This window comes from Xiphophorus couchianus, chromosome 2 (assembly GCF_001444195.1).
Source record: "Xiphophorus couchianus chromosome 2, X_couchianus-1.0, whole genome shotgun sequence".
Taxonomy (NCBI): Eukaryota; Metazoa; Chordata; class Actinopteri; order Cyprinodontiformes; family Poeciliidae; genus Xiphophorus; species Xiphophorus couchianus.
The window spans coordinates 21,479,229-21,498,592 of record NC_040229.1 but is presented as its reverse complement, the minus strand read 5'-3'; the positions used below and the strand labels follow the sequence as shown (position 1 = coordinate 21,498,592).

Sequence of the window (19,364 nt, the reverse complement as noted above, 5' to 3'; positions counted from 1 at the left end):
TTATTTATTTTTCCACGTTTCACAAATATGAAAGCAAATAAACGTAACATCTCACAGATTAGCTTTTATTTGCTTTTCAATCCAAATTGGTTTTCATTGCTCATACCTAGCTGATAAGGATTTTGCTGTAGCATTTTTGTGCTAAAGGCTTTAAATCATTATTTTTTTTATTGGAAAAGATAAAGAAACAGGGTTTTCATAGAATTACACTGGAATTGTGCGGCCTGCTTTAAAGATGGTAATTTCAACTATGCCAAACAACACTTTGTAATTTCCAGGACTCCATTCTAGTACCAGTGCTATGTCTTTATTTCTGTTCATATTAGTCTAATGTTAGTAAATTACATAATTTGCTTTCATACTCATTTAAGGTTTCATTTTCTGATCAAGTATGATGAATTTTGTTTACTGCATATCATACTTTCAAGGTAGCTTATGATATTGTAAATAGTTTACACGTTTTCCTTCTGTGGCCATAAATTATGCTCCACCAATTTATCTAAATTTCTAATTTGATTTTTTTGCTGAAACCCTTTAGACTGGGAATGTTTAGTTCAATTCCTTATGGTATGTTTTTGTGTACCTGCTCAAACACACCTGAATATTGTATTGCTGTAAAAATGTAAAATTGTTGCAGTTATGGCTATACTAATTTTATAAGACACTTATGGTTTGAAATGTAAGTGTTTTTATTCACCATTATTTATATTGCTTTATGACATTTTTACTAACCATGCAGAATCTTTACTGTTTTACAAAATCTATCTACACAATAGCTTTACATTGTTCCATGCACTCTGCATTTTGTCTAAATTAGTTTTTTCCTATTGTGCTAAACATACTTGATCTTGTGGCACTTTGATAGGATCTAATCAGTGAGTTGTTCAGACATACAGGGGAAAGTATGTCACTTCTCTAGTTAAGAGCAGAAGAAGTTCAACCTTCTCACCTTTCATCTACCCACTCAGAAGTCAAAAGTTGTGCTCTCTTCTTGTTTTGCTGTGAACTGGAAATTCTCATAAGATATATGTTTTATTTTCCCCTTTTGTTTTGGAAATAAAAGTCCTTGCTGCTCTCCCTAGTCTATCTAAGGTTTTGTTGATCTTTGTTTTCATTCAAGTTTGTGTTTCAGACCCAGTAGTCTTGCAGTGCCATGAACTTTAACTTTTAACTTCCTAATTGAGACCTGCAGAGCCTGAGACTTGGCTCTTTTGATTTAAACTTTCTCTAACCATTCCAGCATCTAACATTGGAGGTGCTCTTATTTACTGCTAGCAATTCCAGGCACTGGGTCAGATGTTCCCAACTTGTGAAGCATTTCCTTCACAAGTTGGTATCCAAATAGTTTGAAAATTGCCACAACGGTCACATTAATGGGCACCAAAGAAATCAATGACATCTTATTGCTATAAGATTTCATTTGCAATATGTTAACACGGACATAAATGTTAAAGGTGAGCAAAATGCCAAAACCGAGGTATACACTTGCACATCATCTGTTAATGGGAGAAAAAAAAATAGATCCAAGATGTTTTAACCATCAAGTTCAAACAGCCATTAGAAATAGAAGCAGGTACTGCTGCAGCCTCTAAACACTAAAAAATTGAAACAACAGCAACAAAACTTTTTTTTTTTCAGGAAATGTGAAGCTAACAAATATTTGGAGTGGCAGTGCTAGGCAGAAAGAAAAATATGCTTCTAAAATCAAACCTTTACTTGCTGTTATGGTTGGTGTACCACATTTTGACTTTCAAAAACTCCAAGTAATTCAGTATAATCTACACACAGGAAATGATTCAATATCATAAATAATAGGCTGTGGGCAAAAATCCTCTTTATCAATTTATGTACCAAACAACTGCCATTTCACCTCTTCCATTTTGTATCCTTCAACAAACTGTTTTTGTACCCTTCTTGGAAATAGAACAGAATAGAATAGAATAGAAGTACTTTATTCATCCCAGCAGGGAAATTACTTCGCAGTTACAGCATAGAGACAAGACACAATAACAACGTCTGGGTGTTGAGTCTGCAGTTTGGCTGGGTCAGAGCTGATGACATCACAGGCCACCGCTGCATCAGCTGATGGGGGAATGTAAACAGTGATCAAAATGGTATGTATGAGTTTATTTTTCATTTAGCTCAGTATTTTTGATAAACTGTGGAGATGAATGGTCCAAAAAATCTCTAATTATCCACATACTATTATTGTATTTTACGTTATTATTTTTGAAACTTTACATTACAGTAAATTAAGAGGTGAATATTAAAAATTACTTTTATTTTTGGCTGTCAAAGCTGGTCTGAAACACACAGTTGGGTGATGAAATGAAGTTTGGTGGTATGACATGTCCCTCAGAATATATTAACATTTTTGTACCTGGTACAAAAAGACTGAAAGTTCAAAGGTGAATAAGGACATTGATTAATGGGGGGTATTCGTCTCCTGATGGTAGAAAAATAAGCAGAACAAAATACTACAGGAGTGAACTAGAGTTATTTTTGTTTGATTATGGGTTATAATTTGTTACAGATTTTATGAGCCAACTTACCCAAGCTGGAATCAGAAGCAAACATTAAGATGTAATAAATTAAAAAAATCTTCAGAAAATTAGACACAATTAAATGAAGGCATGTTTAGAATTACTTATCTCCATAATTCATGAAAATACAAAGCAGAATAGACAAAGATGCAATAGTTAAGCACATGGGAATAAAATAGTTTGTCCACAGAAACAATGAGGAAACAAAGGATAAAATAGAAATGCATGAGTATGAAATGGTGGTATGAATTGGTGCATGAGACACCTATTTGCAGGCTGATAATTCAAAACTGGCTGCAGAAACATGTCTTTCCATAAAAATCAGTCAAAGTGAGGATGCACTTATTTTATTTTACTTGTGCTTTTTCTTTAAGTTTATCAATATGTAAAAAATAAAAAAAGCTTCCTTTTATTTTTAAGAGTTACAGCAGGCCAGAAAGTCCTGCTGATGTTCACTCTGACAGTGAATATCTATAGAAAATAAAGGTTTTTCGATTGTTTCACTGCAAGTATGATACTGACCTCAGGGGCTTATGAACAAAATTGCTTACATATTTATTAGGAAAAGTGTTTAGTCTTTAAAGCATATTGAGCTGATGGTTGTATAACTCAGTTGACTGAGAGCTCATATGTCTCTGAAGTATACACAAACCTAAAGCTTTCCTCATATTTGTTGTTAGCTACCTCCCAGTAGTTAACGCACACAATTAAGTTCTAGGTTTTAGAGCTCAGAAGTCCAATAGAACACATGTAATTACTGAGACTTGACTTTGTTTATTTACTTACCTATGGCAATGTAGTCTTCATTATCCCCAGGTAAAAGGGTGGCCAACGGGCCTGAATACAACAGCAGTCCGTCATCTTCCTCCGTCATAAACTCGAGTGAAAGATGGCTATCAAAGCATGGCCTTATGGGAGGAAACCAGGCATAGCCGTTACCAAGGAAACTAAGTCTTGTCTGCTGACAGTCTGGCCCTTCGAGCTGTGGGGGGCAGTGGCACCTGTAGCACAGAGAAGGGAAAATGTGTGAAAAATCAGGACAAAACAAGTGGAAAGAAACAATCAGTGTCATTCAGTTTTGAGCTCTCAGAAATCTTCGCATTGTCTCTGTCGTACGTGACAGTCTTGTTGATTCACGCAGGCAGACAGGTCCGACTGTGTTTGAACACGCTGCCTGTCAACAGACAGCGAGCAGAGCACTTTTATCTATCAATTGTTTGCATTAGCGACAAAGCCCTGAATATTCAGTTCTACATTAAATCAATTAGTTATGAACACAGCATTACTCTGGTCTATTCTTTATCTATAACAGCTGTCTGAGCTGAACTCCCCGGAGACAGTTCAGATTAGGCACATCACGTTGCTTTTGTTAGGGGATAATTAAATCTATTTCTTTCACTCCTCTATGTGTTGAACCATCACTGATTTTCAGAAGTTTTTTTTTTTTTTCCCCCACTCTCCTGAACTGCCCTCTGCTCACACTTATGCTACACACTTTGCTAGATTGCCTCTTTTTGTAGCCACTTATCTACTTTGATTACAGCGTTAGCGCTAAGGATCAACGCTCTCGGACAAACTGGAAATTAAGCATTTTTCATGAGACTCTCGAATCTGTTTGAGCGAGTGTCTGTAATGATGAATTTTAATCACAAAAAAATGCCACCAAACAAAGAGATACATGTAGTGATGAAAAGCAGCCCTTTCCATCATAATGATGGCGAGGATTGAGGGGACTGGTTGATCTCAGTCTGTCCTCTACTGCAGGCATGTGAGACAAGCTGGCTTTGCTGATAATGTCAAAGCCATCTATTTTCATGCAGTGTCTAAAGAAGGCTGTGTGTACTGAGGCTGTAACGGACTATTTCTCACATCGCTGTTTATTGTGCAGAGGGGGCAACACATGGTAGGAATACTGATCCATATGCAGCAAAAAGAGGAGGCTTAGCCTGATGGGTAGCATTTTGCATACATATGCACACAATAAGCAGTGAAAGAGCACCTCAATCTTTCACTGTTCTTTCATGTGACTCATGAGAGCAATGGCAGTCCAAATCAGGAAGGGCACGGCCTGTTATTCTCTCTTCTGTCTGACAATATCTGATTAGCTCCTCTTTGAGGTTTCCTGTTAAGCTCCCTCAACAGAGAATAGGAGGAAAAATTGGATTCTTTATGGATGGACTGAATTCACGTCAGGTGACATGTACGGTTCCTAAAGAGGAGACGCGTGTCTCGGAAAATATGAGTTTTGCAATAGTTTGAGACAATTTAAAATGTAATGAAAACAAAAATACCGTTGTATTTATGCTGCCTGTGACCACCAGGTGTGTAAACTTTTTTACACGTTCATATTACTGGCACTAACTATGACTTTGCACAGTGTGAGCAAACAGAAGTAGGGAATACATTCAAATAATCCCTTTGCCCTATATTTATTTAATCTGTGCATTAGAGTGTGATAGAAAATGTGAAATGAAATCCATGCATTTTTTTTCTAAAGACTTCCACTGAGCTTTTTAAACCTGGAGGCAACAATTTATTATAACAGCAAGAAACAATCAATGGCTAGGCTTAATATAAAATTAACTAAGGTCATGAAATACTGGTCACTTATATTAAACAAAACAGCAATTCTGTCAATTTAGTCATCTGGATGTGGTGAAGAATACAATGCGGAATAAAGAGAACTTAAATGGCTTTCAATGTGGCATGTTGTTAGTGCCAGACAGGCTGGTTGATCTGAATTGTGCAGACACTGCTGATCCGCTGGGATTTCCACAAATCCATCTCTCTGGTTTTCAGGGAGAATGGTTAAAAAAAAGAGAAAACAACCAGTGAGTAGTAGTGTGAGGAAGAAAATGTCTTGTTGATGTCGGAGGTGAGAGGACCATGGGCAGATTAGATCAAAAATGATGATACATTCCAGCAGAATAAAGCACCGTGCCCCATTAAAGCAGTACTGAAGGCAAAAGTCTTAGCTAGATGTACTCAATAAAGTGTCGAATGAGTTTAACAATGAAAAGGTGAGTTTTGTTTACCACCTGCCACAAGTATTGAAGTAAAAAACCAAACATTCAACAGCATTTATAATAATTATAGTCTTATAATAAATTTGCTTTTTGTTGCAGTTTAATCTCACATTGTTTTTTTTAAATCCAGATGTTCGTGTTCATTTATTCAGTGGGAATAAAGGTTAAAAAAACTGCTTAAGAAAAATTATTTGTGGCACCATTTATCACTTCTATATGACTATTATATTTTATTAGATATTATTTCCTTGTTTGACTGTCAAGGTACTTTAATTGGAGATACTGGGTTAAATTTTTGGTGCACGATGAAGAAGGTCCTGGGTCAAATCTCTACTGGCTCCTTTCTTCGCATGTTCTCCTCATACATACGTTGGGTCCATTTGTACTCCACTCTCCTTTCACAATCCAAAAACATATATGCTACGTTAGCTGGCCTCTGAAAACAAGTGTGAGCTAATCATATGTCTTGTTCATCTCTCCATTTGCCTTGCAATGTATGTACCCCTCAACCTGTTTAATGACTACTACAAATAGTCACCAGCCTGCCTGTAACCCTGCATAAATTAAACCTGTAAAGACAGTTGGAATGATGGCCTCTTGGTTACGTGGAGGGCAAAATTATAACCTAACCAAAAGACAAATCTTTTTTACCACTGATAAAAATGTGAAAGCTCAGGAAATACAGCAAAGAGTGGGTGTATTTGTTGTCATCAGGAGTCAACCTTGAGGGACTATCTATACAACGACTGGTTGTTTTGTTTGGAAGGCATGCCAGTAAAAAGTCTTTTCTGTCCTACCATAACAAAATAAAAATCTGTGGAGTTTGATAAAGACTACAGGGATTTTAACTGGAATCATTTGTGTTGGTCAGATGAGAATTGCTTAGCAGCAATTTATTAAGGTGAGTCTAGTGTTAAGGATAAGGTGGATATATAGAAAACACAATACAAGTCAATACAAGAAAACACTTTCTTGTATTGTGGCCAACGTTACTAATAAAAAAAGACTTGTTGACTTGTTGCTAGTTCTTTTTTTGAAAAAAGTTGCAAGAGGCATCTGAAAAGTTAGTAAATACAGCGACAAAGTTGCTAAGTTGAAAACAGTGAAGGTGATAACTGAAGAAGGATGAATCTTTATAATTCCAAATAGAACTGCATAAAAAGACCTTGCATTCTACATCAGACTTTGTTTGGTCTGTTTCACTTTCAAGCCCTGGGATGCCTCCGCCATGATTATTTCTAATACAACTACAAACTGACTCAGTTTAAGGATGAGCAGCAGCAATCTCTTCTGGCTTCTGCCTCTGCTCACACTAAAACACAAAGAGAAAGTTTGTGTAAGCAGACTTTGTTAGTCAATCGTATGGAATGATTTTCAATATAAAAAAATCATTATTTGACAATTAATTGTAAATTGATAACCCTATTGGAGTTAAGAGCTATCTTACTTTTCTTTGGCTGTTGAGCAGCTAGTAGTAGTGATATCAGTAGACTAAAGTTTTTTCTGCATACAGTGAAGACATAATACAACTTAAAGCCATTCTTGTGCTTTTTGAAATCAAACTTAAAACTATTATAACTTAGTGGTCTTTGGTAGTTAAAATATCCCTATATAAGTTTTGAATGATGAGTTCATCATCATTCATAAGTGGATTTTTTAATATTGTATTAATCATGAACAGTTTTATTGTTAATTTTGAAATAGAATTAATAACTAAAGGAAATATTATCACATTAATCATTTCATCCCTACTTTTTTCTTGTAAAATGTTATAGTAGAAAAATTTGCCTTTGCTACTTGAGAAAGACAGTTGTATAAAGCATTTCCAGCAGGTTTAATGTTATGTGAAAATTGTCTTTCTTAATGTTTGATTTTTTTCCATACTGAATACTCAATATAAAAATTAGAAGTTATTTTTCTAATTGAAAAATCAGCATGAGGTAATGCAGCTGCAATACAAATAAACTTACTTTAAGAGTGATTTCATATCTTTATCCAAGTTTGTGGAGGATAAGCTGACAACACCAGAGTACTTCAAGTGCATTTCATGTTTATAGACACTATTTGCAAAAACTAACAGTGAAACAAGTTTATGTTTGCCCTTTTTTAAGAGTCAATTTCACCTCAGGTCAAACTAGTGCTATGGCTCTCACCTGTACCCATTTTGTGTGTCAACGCATGTCCCTCCATTGAGGCAGGGGTTAGTGGGGTAGTAGGAGCACGTCCGGTGGGTCATTTCTCTTGCGGCGCAGCCACACACGGCCGAAGATGTCACTTTCACTGAGGCCAGGGATAAAGCACCGAAGTCTATCAAGGTGGGTGAGTCACTGACGCTTAACTGTGTGTAGCAGCCGCCGGATGTCTTACAGTCAGTGCGCACACACTCATCTACCTGCACCTGGCTTACATTCACACGCAGGAGTGACTGCAGCTGCAGTGAGAAAAGGAAGGGGAAAAAAACAGGTATTATAACAATGGTCTGTGAAGATAACAGGTATTTGAATCTTGCAAGATTCTTTATGGGATTTCCAACAAAACATTTATTATCTTTCAGCTTTGTGTTTCATTATATTAGAAACACAACATTTTCTTGCATTTATTGGGATTTATGTGATAGACCAACACAAAGCAGTGCATAATTCTGAGGTAAAAAGGAAAATGATGCCTAATTTAAAATTATGTTTAACAAATTAAAATTTCAAAACCAGCCTGTGCATAAGCATTCAGCAATATTAAGTCTGTCAATACTTTTTGGAGTCCGCATCTGCTACAAGATTTCTGGGATATGTCTCTAACAGTTTTGAGCACCTAGAGACATGTGCTTTTGCATATTCTTCTGTACAAAATAGCTAAAGGGTAATCAAATTGAAAGGATGGCATCTGTAAATAGCAATTTCTTTAAGTCTTGTACCAGAACCCAAATTGGATTTATGTCTGAGATTTGATTGATCCATTATAATACATGTATTTACTTTGTTCTGAAGTAATTCCATTGTAGCACTGGCTGGATGTTTGGGTCATTATCCAGCAGAAAGGTGAACCTCCAACCCAGTGTGAAGTTATTTGCAGATTCAGATTTACTCTTACCAGGTATCCTGTACCTGCATAACAGCAAATAGTACGTTGCTGCAACCAACATGTTTCACTGAGGGAATAATGTGTTCAGGGAAATGTGCAGTGGTAGATTTGGCATTAACCATGTTTTGCATAAAGGAAATAAATACTCAGTTTTTGTTTCATCTGACCAGTGTCTTCTTTCACTATGATCCCACACTACTGTGGCATACTTTAAACTGGATTTCTTTCAAGTACGGCTTTCAACTTTTCACTGTTCCATAAAGGTTACATTTGTAGAATGTCAAACTTATAGTTATCCCTTCAAAAGGTTTTCCCACCTAAGCGGTATCTCTGCAGCTCCTCCAGAATTAGCAGGGGCAACATGTTTGCGTTAAGAATATAAAAACACATGCATGCCATTCAGTTTTATTGGTAAAACTTTTTGAAAATTGCATATCCTTTTTCTTTCATTTTAACAACTTGTCCTACTTTGTGTTGGACTGTCACATAAAATCCTAATAAAACATTGTTTTATTGACAAATGTGAAAGAGTTTGGGGCGTGTACTACAGTTAATAAGAAATTTAAAAGAGGAAGAGTATGCAGGAAGACTATGACTCTGGATCTCTAGATTAATAGCTAAAGTGGCAAGATAGCTACACTGATGCAGAGGAAAACTGTGGAGGAAAGAAAGGTTATTTCAGAAGAAAGAGATACACTGACAACAACTGAATAAGAGACAAATGGACATGACAGGGTCAGGCCGTAAACCGACAGAAATTCAGTGTGAGAATGAAAGGGCAGATAAAAAGCTTGGTTATCTCTTTCCCTCAAGCTGCTAGGTTTATCACTTGATTTATGAACGGTGATCTCTATCGGTCTGACAGGATGGTATACATACCTTCTTTTTATGTGCAGCCAGGACACTGTGCAGTTTCTCTGGGCGCAAGTAGCCATTATCGGTTAGCACATAGAAATGGATGTCCACTGTTCTCGCCTCTCTGTCTGCTACACTGAAAATGTTGATAGTTCCCGGTCTGACAGACAGGGTTTCAGACAGGAAGTCCCAGAACGCCTCCAGCCGACTTTTCCCCTCGACGTTCGAGTCGATAAATTCTCTCGCTGTAATGCCTTTGGGAAACAAAGAGAATGGAGGCTCATGACATAAGAACTACTGACTCGTCAATGACAACTGGAGAGTTGATCAAAGTCGGTGAAGTTCCTTATTCCATTAACACAAGAGGTAGCCTAACATCTCCCTCTATTGATCTGCTTCCTCTTGGAGCCGTCCATGAATTAAATGAGTCCTGATGCAGCACAGTAAAAAGAAAAAAAAGGAAAAAATCATCTGTTTGCACATAGGCAGGAGGCCGAAGTCTTGACAAACTGCCTTGTACAAAACATTTTTAAGAACTGGAAAATCAATCATGTTTTGGGTGGAACCCACCTGCAAAATGTGAGCAGTCATCTTTAATCTCTCAAACATGATAACAACACTGAGTCAGAGGCATCCATAACAGCCTTTGACTCTGTTCGCCGAATGGCTTTTTAAATGTCAAGGACTTTACCTGACACTTCTATATTGACCTTTATAACGGAGATTTGATCTGAGAGACTGCTAGAAAAATGAATACACTAACATGAACCTCAGACCGCAGCAGAGCAAGAAACAGAAGAAGAAAACTGAGCACTGTGAATGGATGTTTTGCAATGCTTAGAAATGTTAAACAATGCAAGTTGGAGGGAAAAAAGATTTCTTGACAGCCTGTTATTTAGGTGTTAACTGGATTGACAACTTGATAATCATTAAAGGAAAAGTACTAATTTATTCAGACTTGTGGAACATGCTGTCACGTTCAACATAAGTGTCCAAACAGAATTAACCACAGTCAACAAAGAGCAAGCTTTCGTCTATCTGAAAGTTTTATTATTCAATCCATTTCTGATTTTTGGGTCGAGAGGTTGTAAAGTAACACTACAGTTAAATAAAGCTTCAATCTGTCTGCTCTAATGCTTCCACCAACAGATTTAGAATTAACACAAAATTTATGCAATCAGGTGAAAATGTGTTTCTGCACACATTACCTGTCAAACGCAGTGAGGCGGACGACAGAATGGCCTTTTCCTCCAGCTCCCTGATGTGAACCCTGACTCCTGATATCACGTCAGGCCACACCCCATCAGAAACCCCAACTCTTAACCAATAGCTGCCTGGTGGAGTGTTTTGCCGGACAGTCAGCATCCCCGAGCTCTGATTCACACTGAAGTATCTGAGAAGAGCAGAAGAACGGTTACCAGAAAGAGAACAAAGGAAAAAGAACAGGACAAGTGACTATGAGGCACTTCTGTAAGTTAAAATAGGAACAGACCAAGTTTCAACATATCCTCTATGTAAATGGTTGTGATTTATTCAGACAAATGTTTTTAGAGGTCTCGGTTAATTTGTAGCCAATTTTTATATGGATGGATGGATTGATCTGTTTTTCTATACTTATCACTCATTCCTGACTGAACAGGAAATGCTAAATAGGAATTAATTTTTAAACGCAAAAAGAGGCAGAAAAATGTTTCCAATACGGAAAATAGTAGAAGAAAAAAAAGCAAAAGGGAAGAAAAAATGTCTTCGGATCCAAAAGGCCCTACAAGAGCTTGGTAGTTGTCATGGTGACAGAAGTTGCTCTATGAATAAAACAAATATGCAACTGGTATTTCTAATCTGATTCTGAAAGTGTACACACTGAATAACAACCCAAGGTCCCTGAAGTAGTTAGAATGTGGTCATATAGGCCGTTCCAGCCTTTAACCATTCTGCAGTATGATCAAGATTTCTGTGATTGTTCGTTATGGTCACAGTTTCCAAAATAACAATCACTGAAGATTACAGAGATTAAAATCTTAATGGAAAGTGTGGGATATAGTAGAGGGCAGGGAATTGCCTCTGAGTTGTGAAAAAATAGCAAGGTAAGCACTGTTTAGACCAAATGATGTCATTCAGAGACGTTTTTGGGGGGAGTACAGGCTCATCACTCCGCACACAACTTTTTTGGGGGGGCGGGGGGGGGGGGGGGTTCTGCATATGCGGCATGTTTTTTCAAAGCTCTAGCACTTAAACCTCTGCAGAACATTTAAAGATCAGTAAGTTTTAAGAGCAAAAAATTATAGCCAATTAGCACTGAGCTCTTACTTAGCTGCACTTGTCTCCAGACTGTAGGTCTTGTTGTCCCAGTCATCTTGATCTGGGGCATACACCTTCCCTAGAGCAGCATTTCCCATCCTTCCTGTTCAAGGTAAACACACGCACGCACACACACTCATTGATTCAGTCTGGACAGAATCTGCTGATGTCAACACTTATCTTTTCATCCCTCTCTTCTCCTTCTCCTGCATTCTTGTGTTCTGTTCTGCTTATTATGCTCATAACTGTGGAGTCCCACCGCTGGAATGAATAGACTCTCATTGCTCCACTTCAGAGAGCGTGGGGCTTAAAGAAGCAAGGCTATCTCACTATGGATTATGCTATTATCGACCTGCAGTGCCAGAGCACCGCAGCTGGGTAAACAATGGCAGCCTCCACAAGCCATGGCACTCCTGTTACCCACAATTACCAGAACTGCCATGTAGCTCTGTGTAGGATCAAAATACTAACAAGCCAATATTCATAGCCAACTTACCTGGAGGGCAAAGAGAAACACAGACAAAAGAAGAATGATGATTCTGCAATAAAATTATGTACCTATGAGCTTTAGGCTAAAGGAAGGAAAGAAAGCGCTCCGGGCTGGAGGAGGAATTTGACATAATTTCCATAGCATAACACAGTATAAATGTGAGCAAACAATTATGAATTCCAGACCACACTGAGTCAGTATAGCTATAGTAATAAGTTTTCCCTTCAGCGTTAGCCTTAGTTTTCTCTCTTCACTCAAACTCTGCCTGCAGTGCAAAAGCAAAAACAAGAAGAAGAAGCAAGAAATGAAATGAGGGGGTAAGCAAGCAACTCACCCTTGCGGCTATGCACATAGACATCTTTCTCCCCTGGCTGATGGGCGTTATCATTATGATCACCAATAGTGATAGTGAGAGTGCTTGTGGCCGTTATCGGTGGAAGTCCACTGTCAATCATTACGACCGGTAAGTGGTATTCGCTCTGCCTTTCCCTGTCGAATCTCCGCAGGGTGGTGAGTGTGGCAGAGCCATTCCCATGGTCCTGCAGGTGGAAATCAGAAGAGTAAACCGAAGGCAGAGAGATGAGGAAAGGTGGCCCGTGTTCTGGGGTGTCTTTGTCCATAACATGAAGGAGGGTTGAGCTCCCGTTAAGATAGACCACTTGAGGTGCGGGCCCATTCTCCCACAGCACGGGGGAGTAGAGCATCTCCAGCTCTGGTCCGTTATCATTCATGTCGAGCAACGGCAAGTGGACCGTAACACTGCCAGTCAGCGTTGGTGTACCACGGTCTGTCGCTATGACAACCAGCTCATAACCTGCCACCGTCTCCCTATCCAGAGACTTGGTGACAGTGACAACACCACCTCGGTTGACTGTAAAGTGTCCATATGGGTCTGAATGGGGGTGAATGCTGTAAAAAATATCCCCGTTCAGACCGGAGTCAGAGTCAGTGGCTACGACTTGAATTATACTGGTACCTACTGGTACATCCTCAGGTACAGGAGAGAGCAGGTAATAACTCGGGCTAAACACAGGTGCATTATCATTTTCATCTTCTACTAGGATGATACAGTGGATAAAACTGGCAAAATTGGAGTCCTCCACTTTGATGGTAAGGTTAAACCTTTGTTCATCTGGATGCTCAAAGTCCAGCTTCTTCTTTAGCCTTAGAGTGCTTTTCTGCTCCAGTTTGTGACTGACAATATAGAATCGCTGCTCTGCATCTCCGGCAACCACACTGAATGCCAACTGGCCATATCTACCATCATCAGGGTCCACAGCACTCAGCTCCAGGAGGGACGAGTCCTCAAGTGTGCTCTCAGGAACACGAGCACCACACCAGTCCTCACTAAATTTTGGCACATGATCATTAACGTCTGTCACCACCACAGTGACTGTGGCCGTGCCTGTCATTCCGCCGCCATCCCTGGCCTCCACAACCAAATGGTGGCTATCAGCAAGCTCTCTGTCCAGGCCTTCTGCTGCCACGGATATGGTGCCAGTGCTGGAATCAATGGTGAACAGGTTCACACTGTCCGAATTCTGTGCATTATCTGTAATCCGGTAGGTGAGGATGGCGTTTTGACCCACGGCTGCATCATCCAGATCCACAGCTGTCATTTCAACAACAAACGTTCCAGGAGGAGAGTTTTCAGCCACACTGCTATGGCAATTATCAGGTGCGCACACAAAGGTTGGGGCATTGTCATTGATGTCCCACACGTTGATAATAACATCTGTAAAGCCTGTAAGCCCCTCGCCTTCTTCGTCCGTTGCCATGACAACAAAGCGCCATACAGCCCGCTCCTCTCGGTCCATGGTTCGCTGGGCGTACATCTCCCCTGTGATGTCGTTAATCACGAAATGCGACTCAGCACCTTGGCCATGAATGGAGTACCGGATGGCTCCCTGGTTTGCGTCTTTGTCTGGGTCAGTGGCTGTAACCTGTAAGACAAAATCTTTAGAAAATGGGAATACATTCACCCACTCAAACCCAAATTACCGTTTCCCCTTATCTCTTTTCAACTATCACTCAAGAGGCTTTTGCTTTGGCCTCCGTTTGTGTACACCCATTTAAGTTTTCTCACTGTTCCTGCCCAGCTTAATTAAAGCAATGAGTTCGGGTCAGGCATGTGTTTTCCATCTCGCCTGAGAGTGGGTGTCACTGCATTATGGCACAAGAATTATCTCTGCTGTCTCTGTAAATTAAAGAGATTTAAGTTCTATAATATGCCAAGCTATGGTTAAACACCAGCAGTAGATAAACTGAAATAACATGCCAGAATAGTAAAGTGTAATAATTACTTAGATGCCACATAAATTTACACTGAGAGCAAAGCTAGGAAAGAAGCTCATTAAAAAGAAGGGATATGTCTAAAGTTAATTGGAGATACTGTCATTACTAAAAAGGACACAGCATATTCCTTTTTACTGTAGGCTTCTCACCTGTAACACAAAAACAGGAGACCCATCAAGCTCTTCGGTGACAGATCCATAGTACTCATTCATAGAAAAGACAGGTGCTTCATCGTTTTTATTGACTATGGTGACTACAACAGCAGCATAATCTTCCCACTTCCCATCAGAGGCGAGGACCAACAGCTTGTATCGCTTTTGCTTTTCATAGTCCAACGACTGTGCAATGAAGATTGTCCCGACCTCCGGCTCGATGTCAAAAGCACCGCCTTTGTTGCCAGATGTTATTTGGTAGCGGAGCTTGGCGTTGGCTCCTGTGGAATAAATTACAAATACATCATTAGAAAAATATTGTCAAATTTTAAGAGGGCATTAATCATCTGGACAGGAGAGTTGATGTTAACATTGAAGCATAACCACAATTTAGATTTGGCTATTAACATACATTTTTACTTTAAATAAAAATTATGCAAGATTTTCTTTTAATTCGTACTTCTACATTGTTTTATATCTTGAGAAATGTCTCTCATTTTCCACCTGAATCAAACTTCAAATGAAAAACATTAAAAATCTAAATTTGTCAGCAACAAGAATAATTTGGCCTTAAGTGTATGCTATCAAATGAGTAATCAGTCTTTTCAGAAAAGCTTTTACAATGTAAAATTGGAATATTAACTGTAAAAAAAACCACAACAAACAAAAAGATTACATAAATTGAAGACTTCCCAAGGGTTTTTTTATTCAATGTTAAATTTTCAAGGATTGCTGTGACTGTTATAATGCAAAACATTCCTTAATACCATTATTATAATAAGTATCCTTATGTTCCTTAAAGCAACTGCTGCTTTAAGGATCTTGATTCAAACTTTTGTCATCATAACACAAATGAGCAAGAAGATATTAAATCAACACATATCTTAAATTTTAGAGTTTAATTTTAGTATGTTGCTAACTGCATAAGAGTGGGATCAGAGTTTTAAATGCAGATTGCTAAAGTGTAAAAGGGAAGTCAATGGTATTATGGTGACTGGTGACCAAAAGTGGAGTTGGGCCCCAAAATGAAATCTTCTTAGGGCTTCATATAATCTTGGGCTGGGTCTGCTTGTGGCAATCTAGACATCGTGAAACAAGCTGTATATTAACATTTCCTACCTTTGTGTTGCTGTGCATCTGCAGCAGCCGCGAGGGTATTACACCTCATTTCCTCCAACACTTACAAACGACTAGATATCCACATAACCTCTTCTTGTTTTGATTACTTCATTAAACGGAAACTTTGTACTTTGTCTTCTCGAATTCAATCAGATACTAATTAAAAAAAGAGTACCGGAAAAGTAATGAGTGGAAGGCAGCATAATGCATTCCTATACTGTCCTTAAGGGAATTATTTTGGGGCTTGGCTGAGGTTCAGGGATGTAGTGGAGAAAAGAGGAAGTCAATATCTGAACTTATCTTCTGTGCCCCTATGGAGACCATCTAATCTAATGTTAGATAAGATAATCTTCTGGAACATATATTCTTTGCTTTCAATCATCCTGTTGGGATTAAGTGGTTACAATCCTGTGTTAATACATTAATTTGTATTATTAAAACAGCCATAACTGACAGAGTTCCCCTTGTCTACTGCAGGGTGCTGGCAGGCTTACAGTGACCAGAGTCAGGGTGGAGTTCTTAAGCAAGAGCGATTGAGAGTAGCCTCTTTGGCACAAGTACAATCACATTGTAACTCTAATGTTGGGGGTCGGTGTTATTGCACAGCCATTTATCATTAGTGTGGCAGCCCAGCTTAAGCTGCACCCCCGCTCTCCATAAATACTTGATTAACAGACCTAAACATTGCTGATAACTGGATCTTAGACTGCCATATGAAGGATGAGCAACTGCTTTATTGCTTAAATCCCACCCACCTACTGTGGGAGAGCATGTCAGTCTTTTTGGAACATATGTACTACAGTGCATTACTGAGCACTTAAATGACTACTAATACTAGTACACAGTTTGATTTTAGTGACATGATTTTTGCAGAGCACAGGACAGATTGGAAAAGTCTGCCTTTAAGGGTGGCTTTGTGCATGTCGCTGCAAATAAAAGCTATTCTGCAAAAAAGTTTTCATTTGACACAGCAGTCAATGAAAAATTTACTGATGGAGTGCCAAAAAAAAGTTTGTTCATCTAAGAAAGAGAGAATAAAAAATAAATAAATCTGCAAACCCAGGTACATTTTTAAGATAACTTTTAAATGGATTCCTGTTGGTTTGCTTTTTTAACCTTCAACTCTGGGGACTGGTAGGAGCAAAAAAAATGTGCTTTGAATTCCATCGCTGCTGTTGCTTCATCAAGCGTACCTTCATCCTCATCAGTGGCGCTGACGGTGACAACAGTCAGACCAACATCTGCATTCTCATCGACAGCGACTTCATACAGTCGCTGAGCAAAGACGGGCTTGTTGTCGTTGACATCGCTGATGAAAACCCTCACATATGCTGTGTCTGCAAAAATGACAGAATAGCAAAAGATTAAACACTAACACATAGGGTAACACTCTTATTTGTGAGTATTTATAATTCACAATCCTTTTATAAAGGAAAAAACAACATTTAATAATTCCCTCTAACTTAAAGGTTACAAAACTTTTATTAAGATTCATATTTGCTGTAATTTAAATTTATGTATTGTTTTAGCACTGATGACGGCACAATAACAGTGTCAGTGCTAAACCTTTTCAAGCACCTTTAATTTTGCAGGGAAAAGAAACAGAAACTCTTTGCTGGTAAGGTTAAATATTAATAAGATGACAAGTGTTTGTGTCTTATCTGTGCCCTCCTCATTACACCGTTTGTTTCTTTAGTTAGAAAGAGTAAATGATCTACTCTGAGAGCTTGCTGTCAACATGTTAATTTAAACCCGTTGCAGTAAGAGATGATAGTGGCAGCTTTATTTTCTTGGCTTGTTTTTGCATTTCCCCCATATTTTGGGGGGATGTTTCCCGCAGGGGTGACAAAGAGACAGGTAATGTTTGCAGTGTAGATGAGCCCTCCTGGATGTGGCAGATATGTAGACACAGCTAAGGCTCATTGTAAATGCTAAGCAGCCCTGCCAACCCAAGAGAGAGGGCTTTACTGCTCCAAAACATCACCTGCAACACCTAATACCAGCTTCACAAATACAAACTCAATCTTCTATGCAAATGTTATATTACATCACTTCAGATACAGGCTGAGATTTTTTAACTGTCTAAATGTCACACACAACTTAAGATTTACAAACACAAGCTATACAGATTAAATAATAAACAGGCATAATTTGCCCCCCTTTTACAACAACTTGTAAAAGGGGGGCACTATAGCAGAAATAAATATATGAACACATAATACCAATAAATCTCCAAGCTGTTTTCAGGCTGTAGGACGCTTAGGCATTCTGGTCGTGGCAGTGGAATAAATCAGATTAAGAGATTCTGCTTTTCAAATTGAAACCCAAGGTGTGAATGTAAACTGATGTAATCTGTTTAAAACTCAAGGCACAGACACAGCGCCGTGCACTATACAGAGTTAGAGAGCTCAGTATTACCCCATCAGGCCGTGTTTGCAATTATTTTTACTGTTAAAACAGAGACAATACATTAGTGTGAAAGTCAAAGTTATTCAATGAAAAAAGAAATCACTACTTGTTCAATGAAAATTCTCATACCGAGGCTAATAATAAAGACAATGAGAATATATTTTCTTTTCAATAAATATCAGAGTTCCTTAGAATCATTTTACAATTGTTTTTATACACTTACTGACCACTTTATATACATATATGATTGTTTGCCAGTAGAAATAATGACACAGTCAATCACAGTATGGCAACTCAATGTAGTTATGTATTCTGTCTCAGTGAAGACAACTTGTTGAATCTATACCATGAAGAACTAATGCAAAGGTAGTGCAACCTGGTGCCAGTGAAATGTACCTAATAAAGTGGCCAGTGAGTGTATAATCAACTGACTTTGATTCAATTCTACTGTAACTGGGAGCATATTGGATTTTAAATCCTTGAATCTAATTATGACCATATGATTCAATTATATTGGAAAGAACTGGACGAGATTTAAATTGAACCTGTTTCTTCTGTAACATCCCTGATGAGGATATTTGTTGTAACTGGGCGCCATGTAAACAAAACTGAATTAAATTGAAATAAATTTGTAGATGTGTTGTTTTGTTCTTCAGTGTATTTTAGTCAGTTAGTAGGCAAAAGTCCAGGATCTATCAAGATCATTGCTTGACGGATCTTTGACTGTCAGAATCTGACAGTACAATTGTGATTGTGTAAAGAAGATTTGTCTCATTTCAATTCATATTATTTATGGACTAGGAAGGATTTACAAATGTGAACCACTCTAACCATCACAGTGACATTACTCTCTGACTGTTTAAAAAGAAAATCAATACACTGAAGTTCCCCTTGTGGATTTAGAGATGTCAAATGGACTGCTTAACATTTTCATGAGGTTGAAGACAAGAATACTTCATGCAAATCAGGAACATCTAACAAGTCTCTTTCTTTGAAAAGCCTGACAAAACAAAAACGTAAAGTGGTGTTAAGATGGAGGTCTAAAAGAAGAACTGAACAACTGTAATTCTGCTTTATATGCTCAAAAACAATGCCTGTA

At 38.3% G+C, this 19,364-nt stretch overlaps 1 protein-coding gene across 2 annotated transcripts in view; it reads right to left on the bottom strand.

Annotated features, from left to right (window-relative positions):
* The window catches only part of LOC114133680 (neural-cadherin-like), a 134,840-nt gene that overhangs the window by 31,678 nt on the left and 83,798 nt on the right, over nt 1-19,364 (bottom strand). For both annotated transcript variants that reach the window (XM_027999763.1, XM_027999771.1), the window contains exons 16-23: nt 17,050-17,193; nt 14,735-15,018; nt 12,625-14,233; nt 11,810-11,903; nt 10,711-10,895; nt 9,527-9,756; nt 7,723-8,000; nt 3,330-3,544 (exon numbers count right to left, since the gene is read on the bottom strand). In XM_027999763.1, coding sequence (XP_027855564.1) covers nt 3,330-3,544; nt 7,723-8,000; nt 9,527-9,756; nt 10,711-10,895; nt 11,810-11,903; nt 12,625-14,233; nt 14,735-15,018; nt 17,050-17,193 — 3,039 coding nt within the window. The remainder of the gene's footprint in view (nt 1-3,329; nt 3,545-7,722; nt 8,001-9,526; nt 9,757-10,710; nt 10,896-11,809; nt 11,904-12,624; nt 14,234-14,734; nt 15,019-17,049; nt 17,194-19,364) is intronic.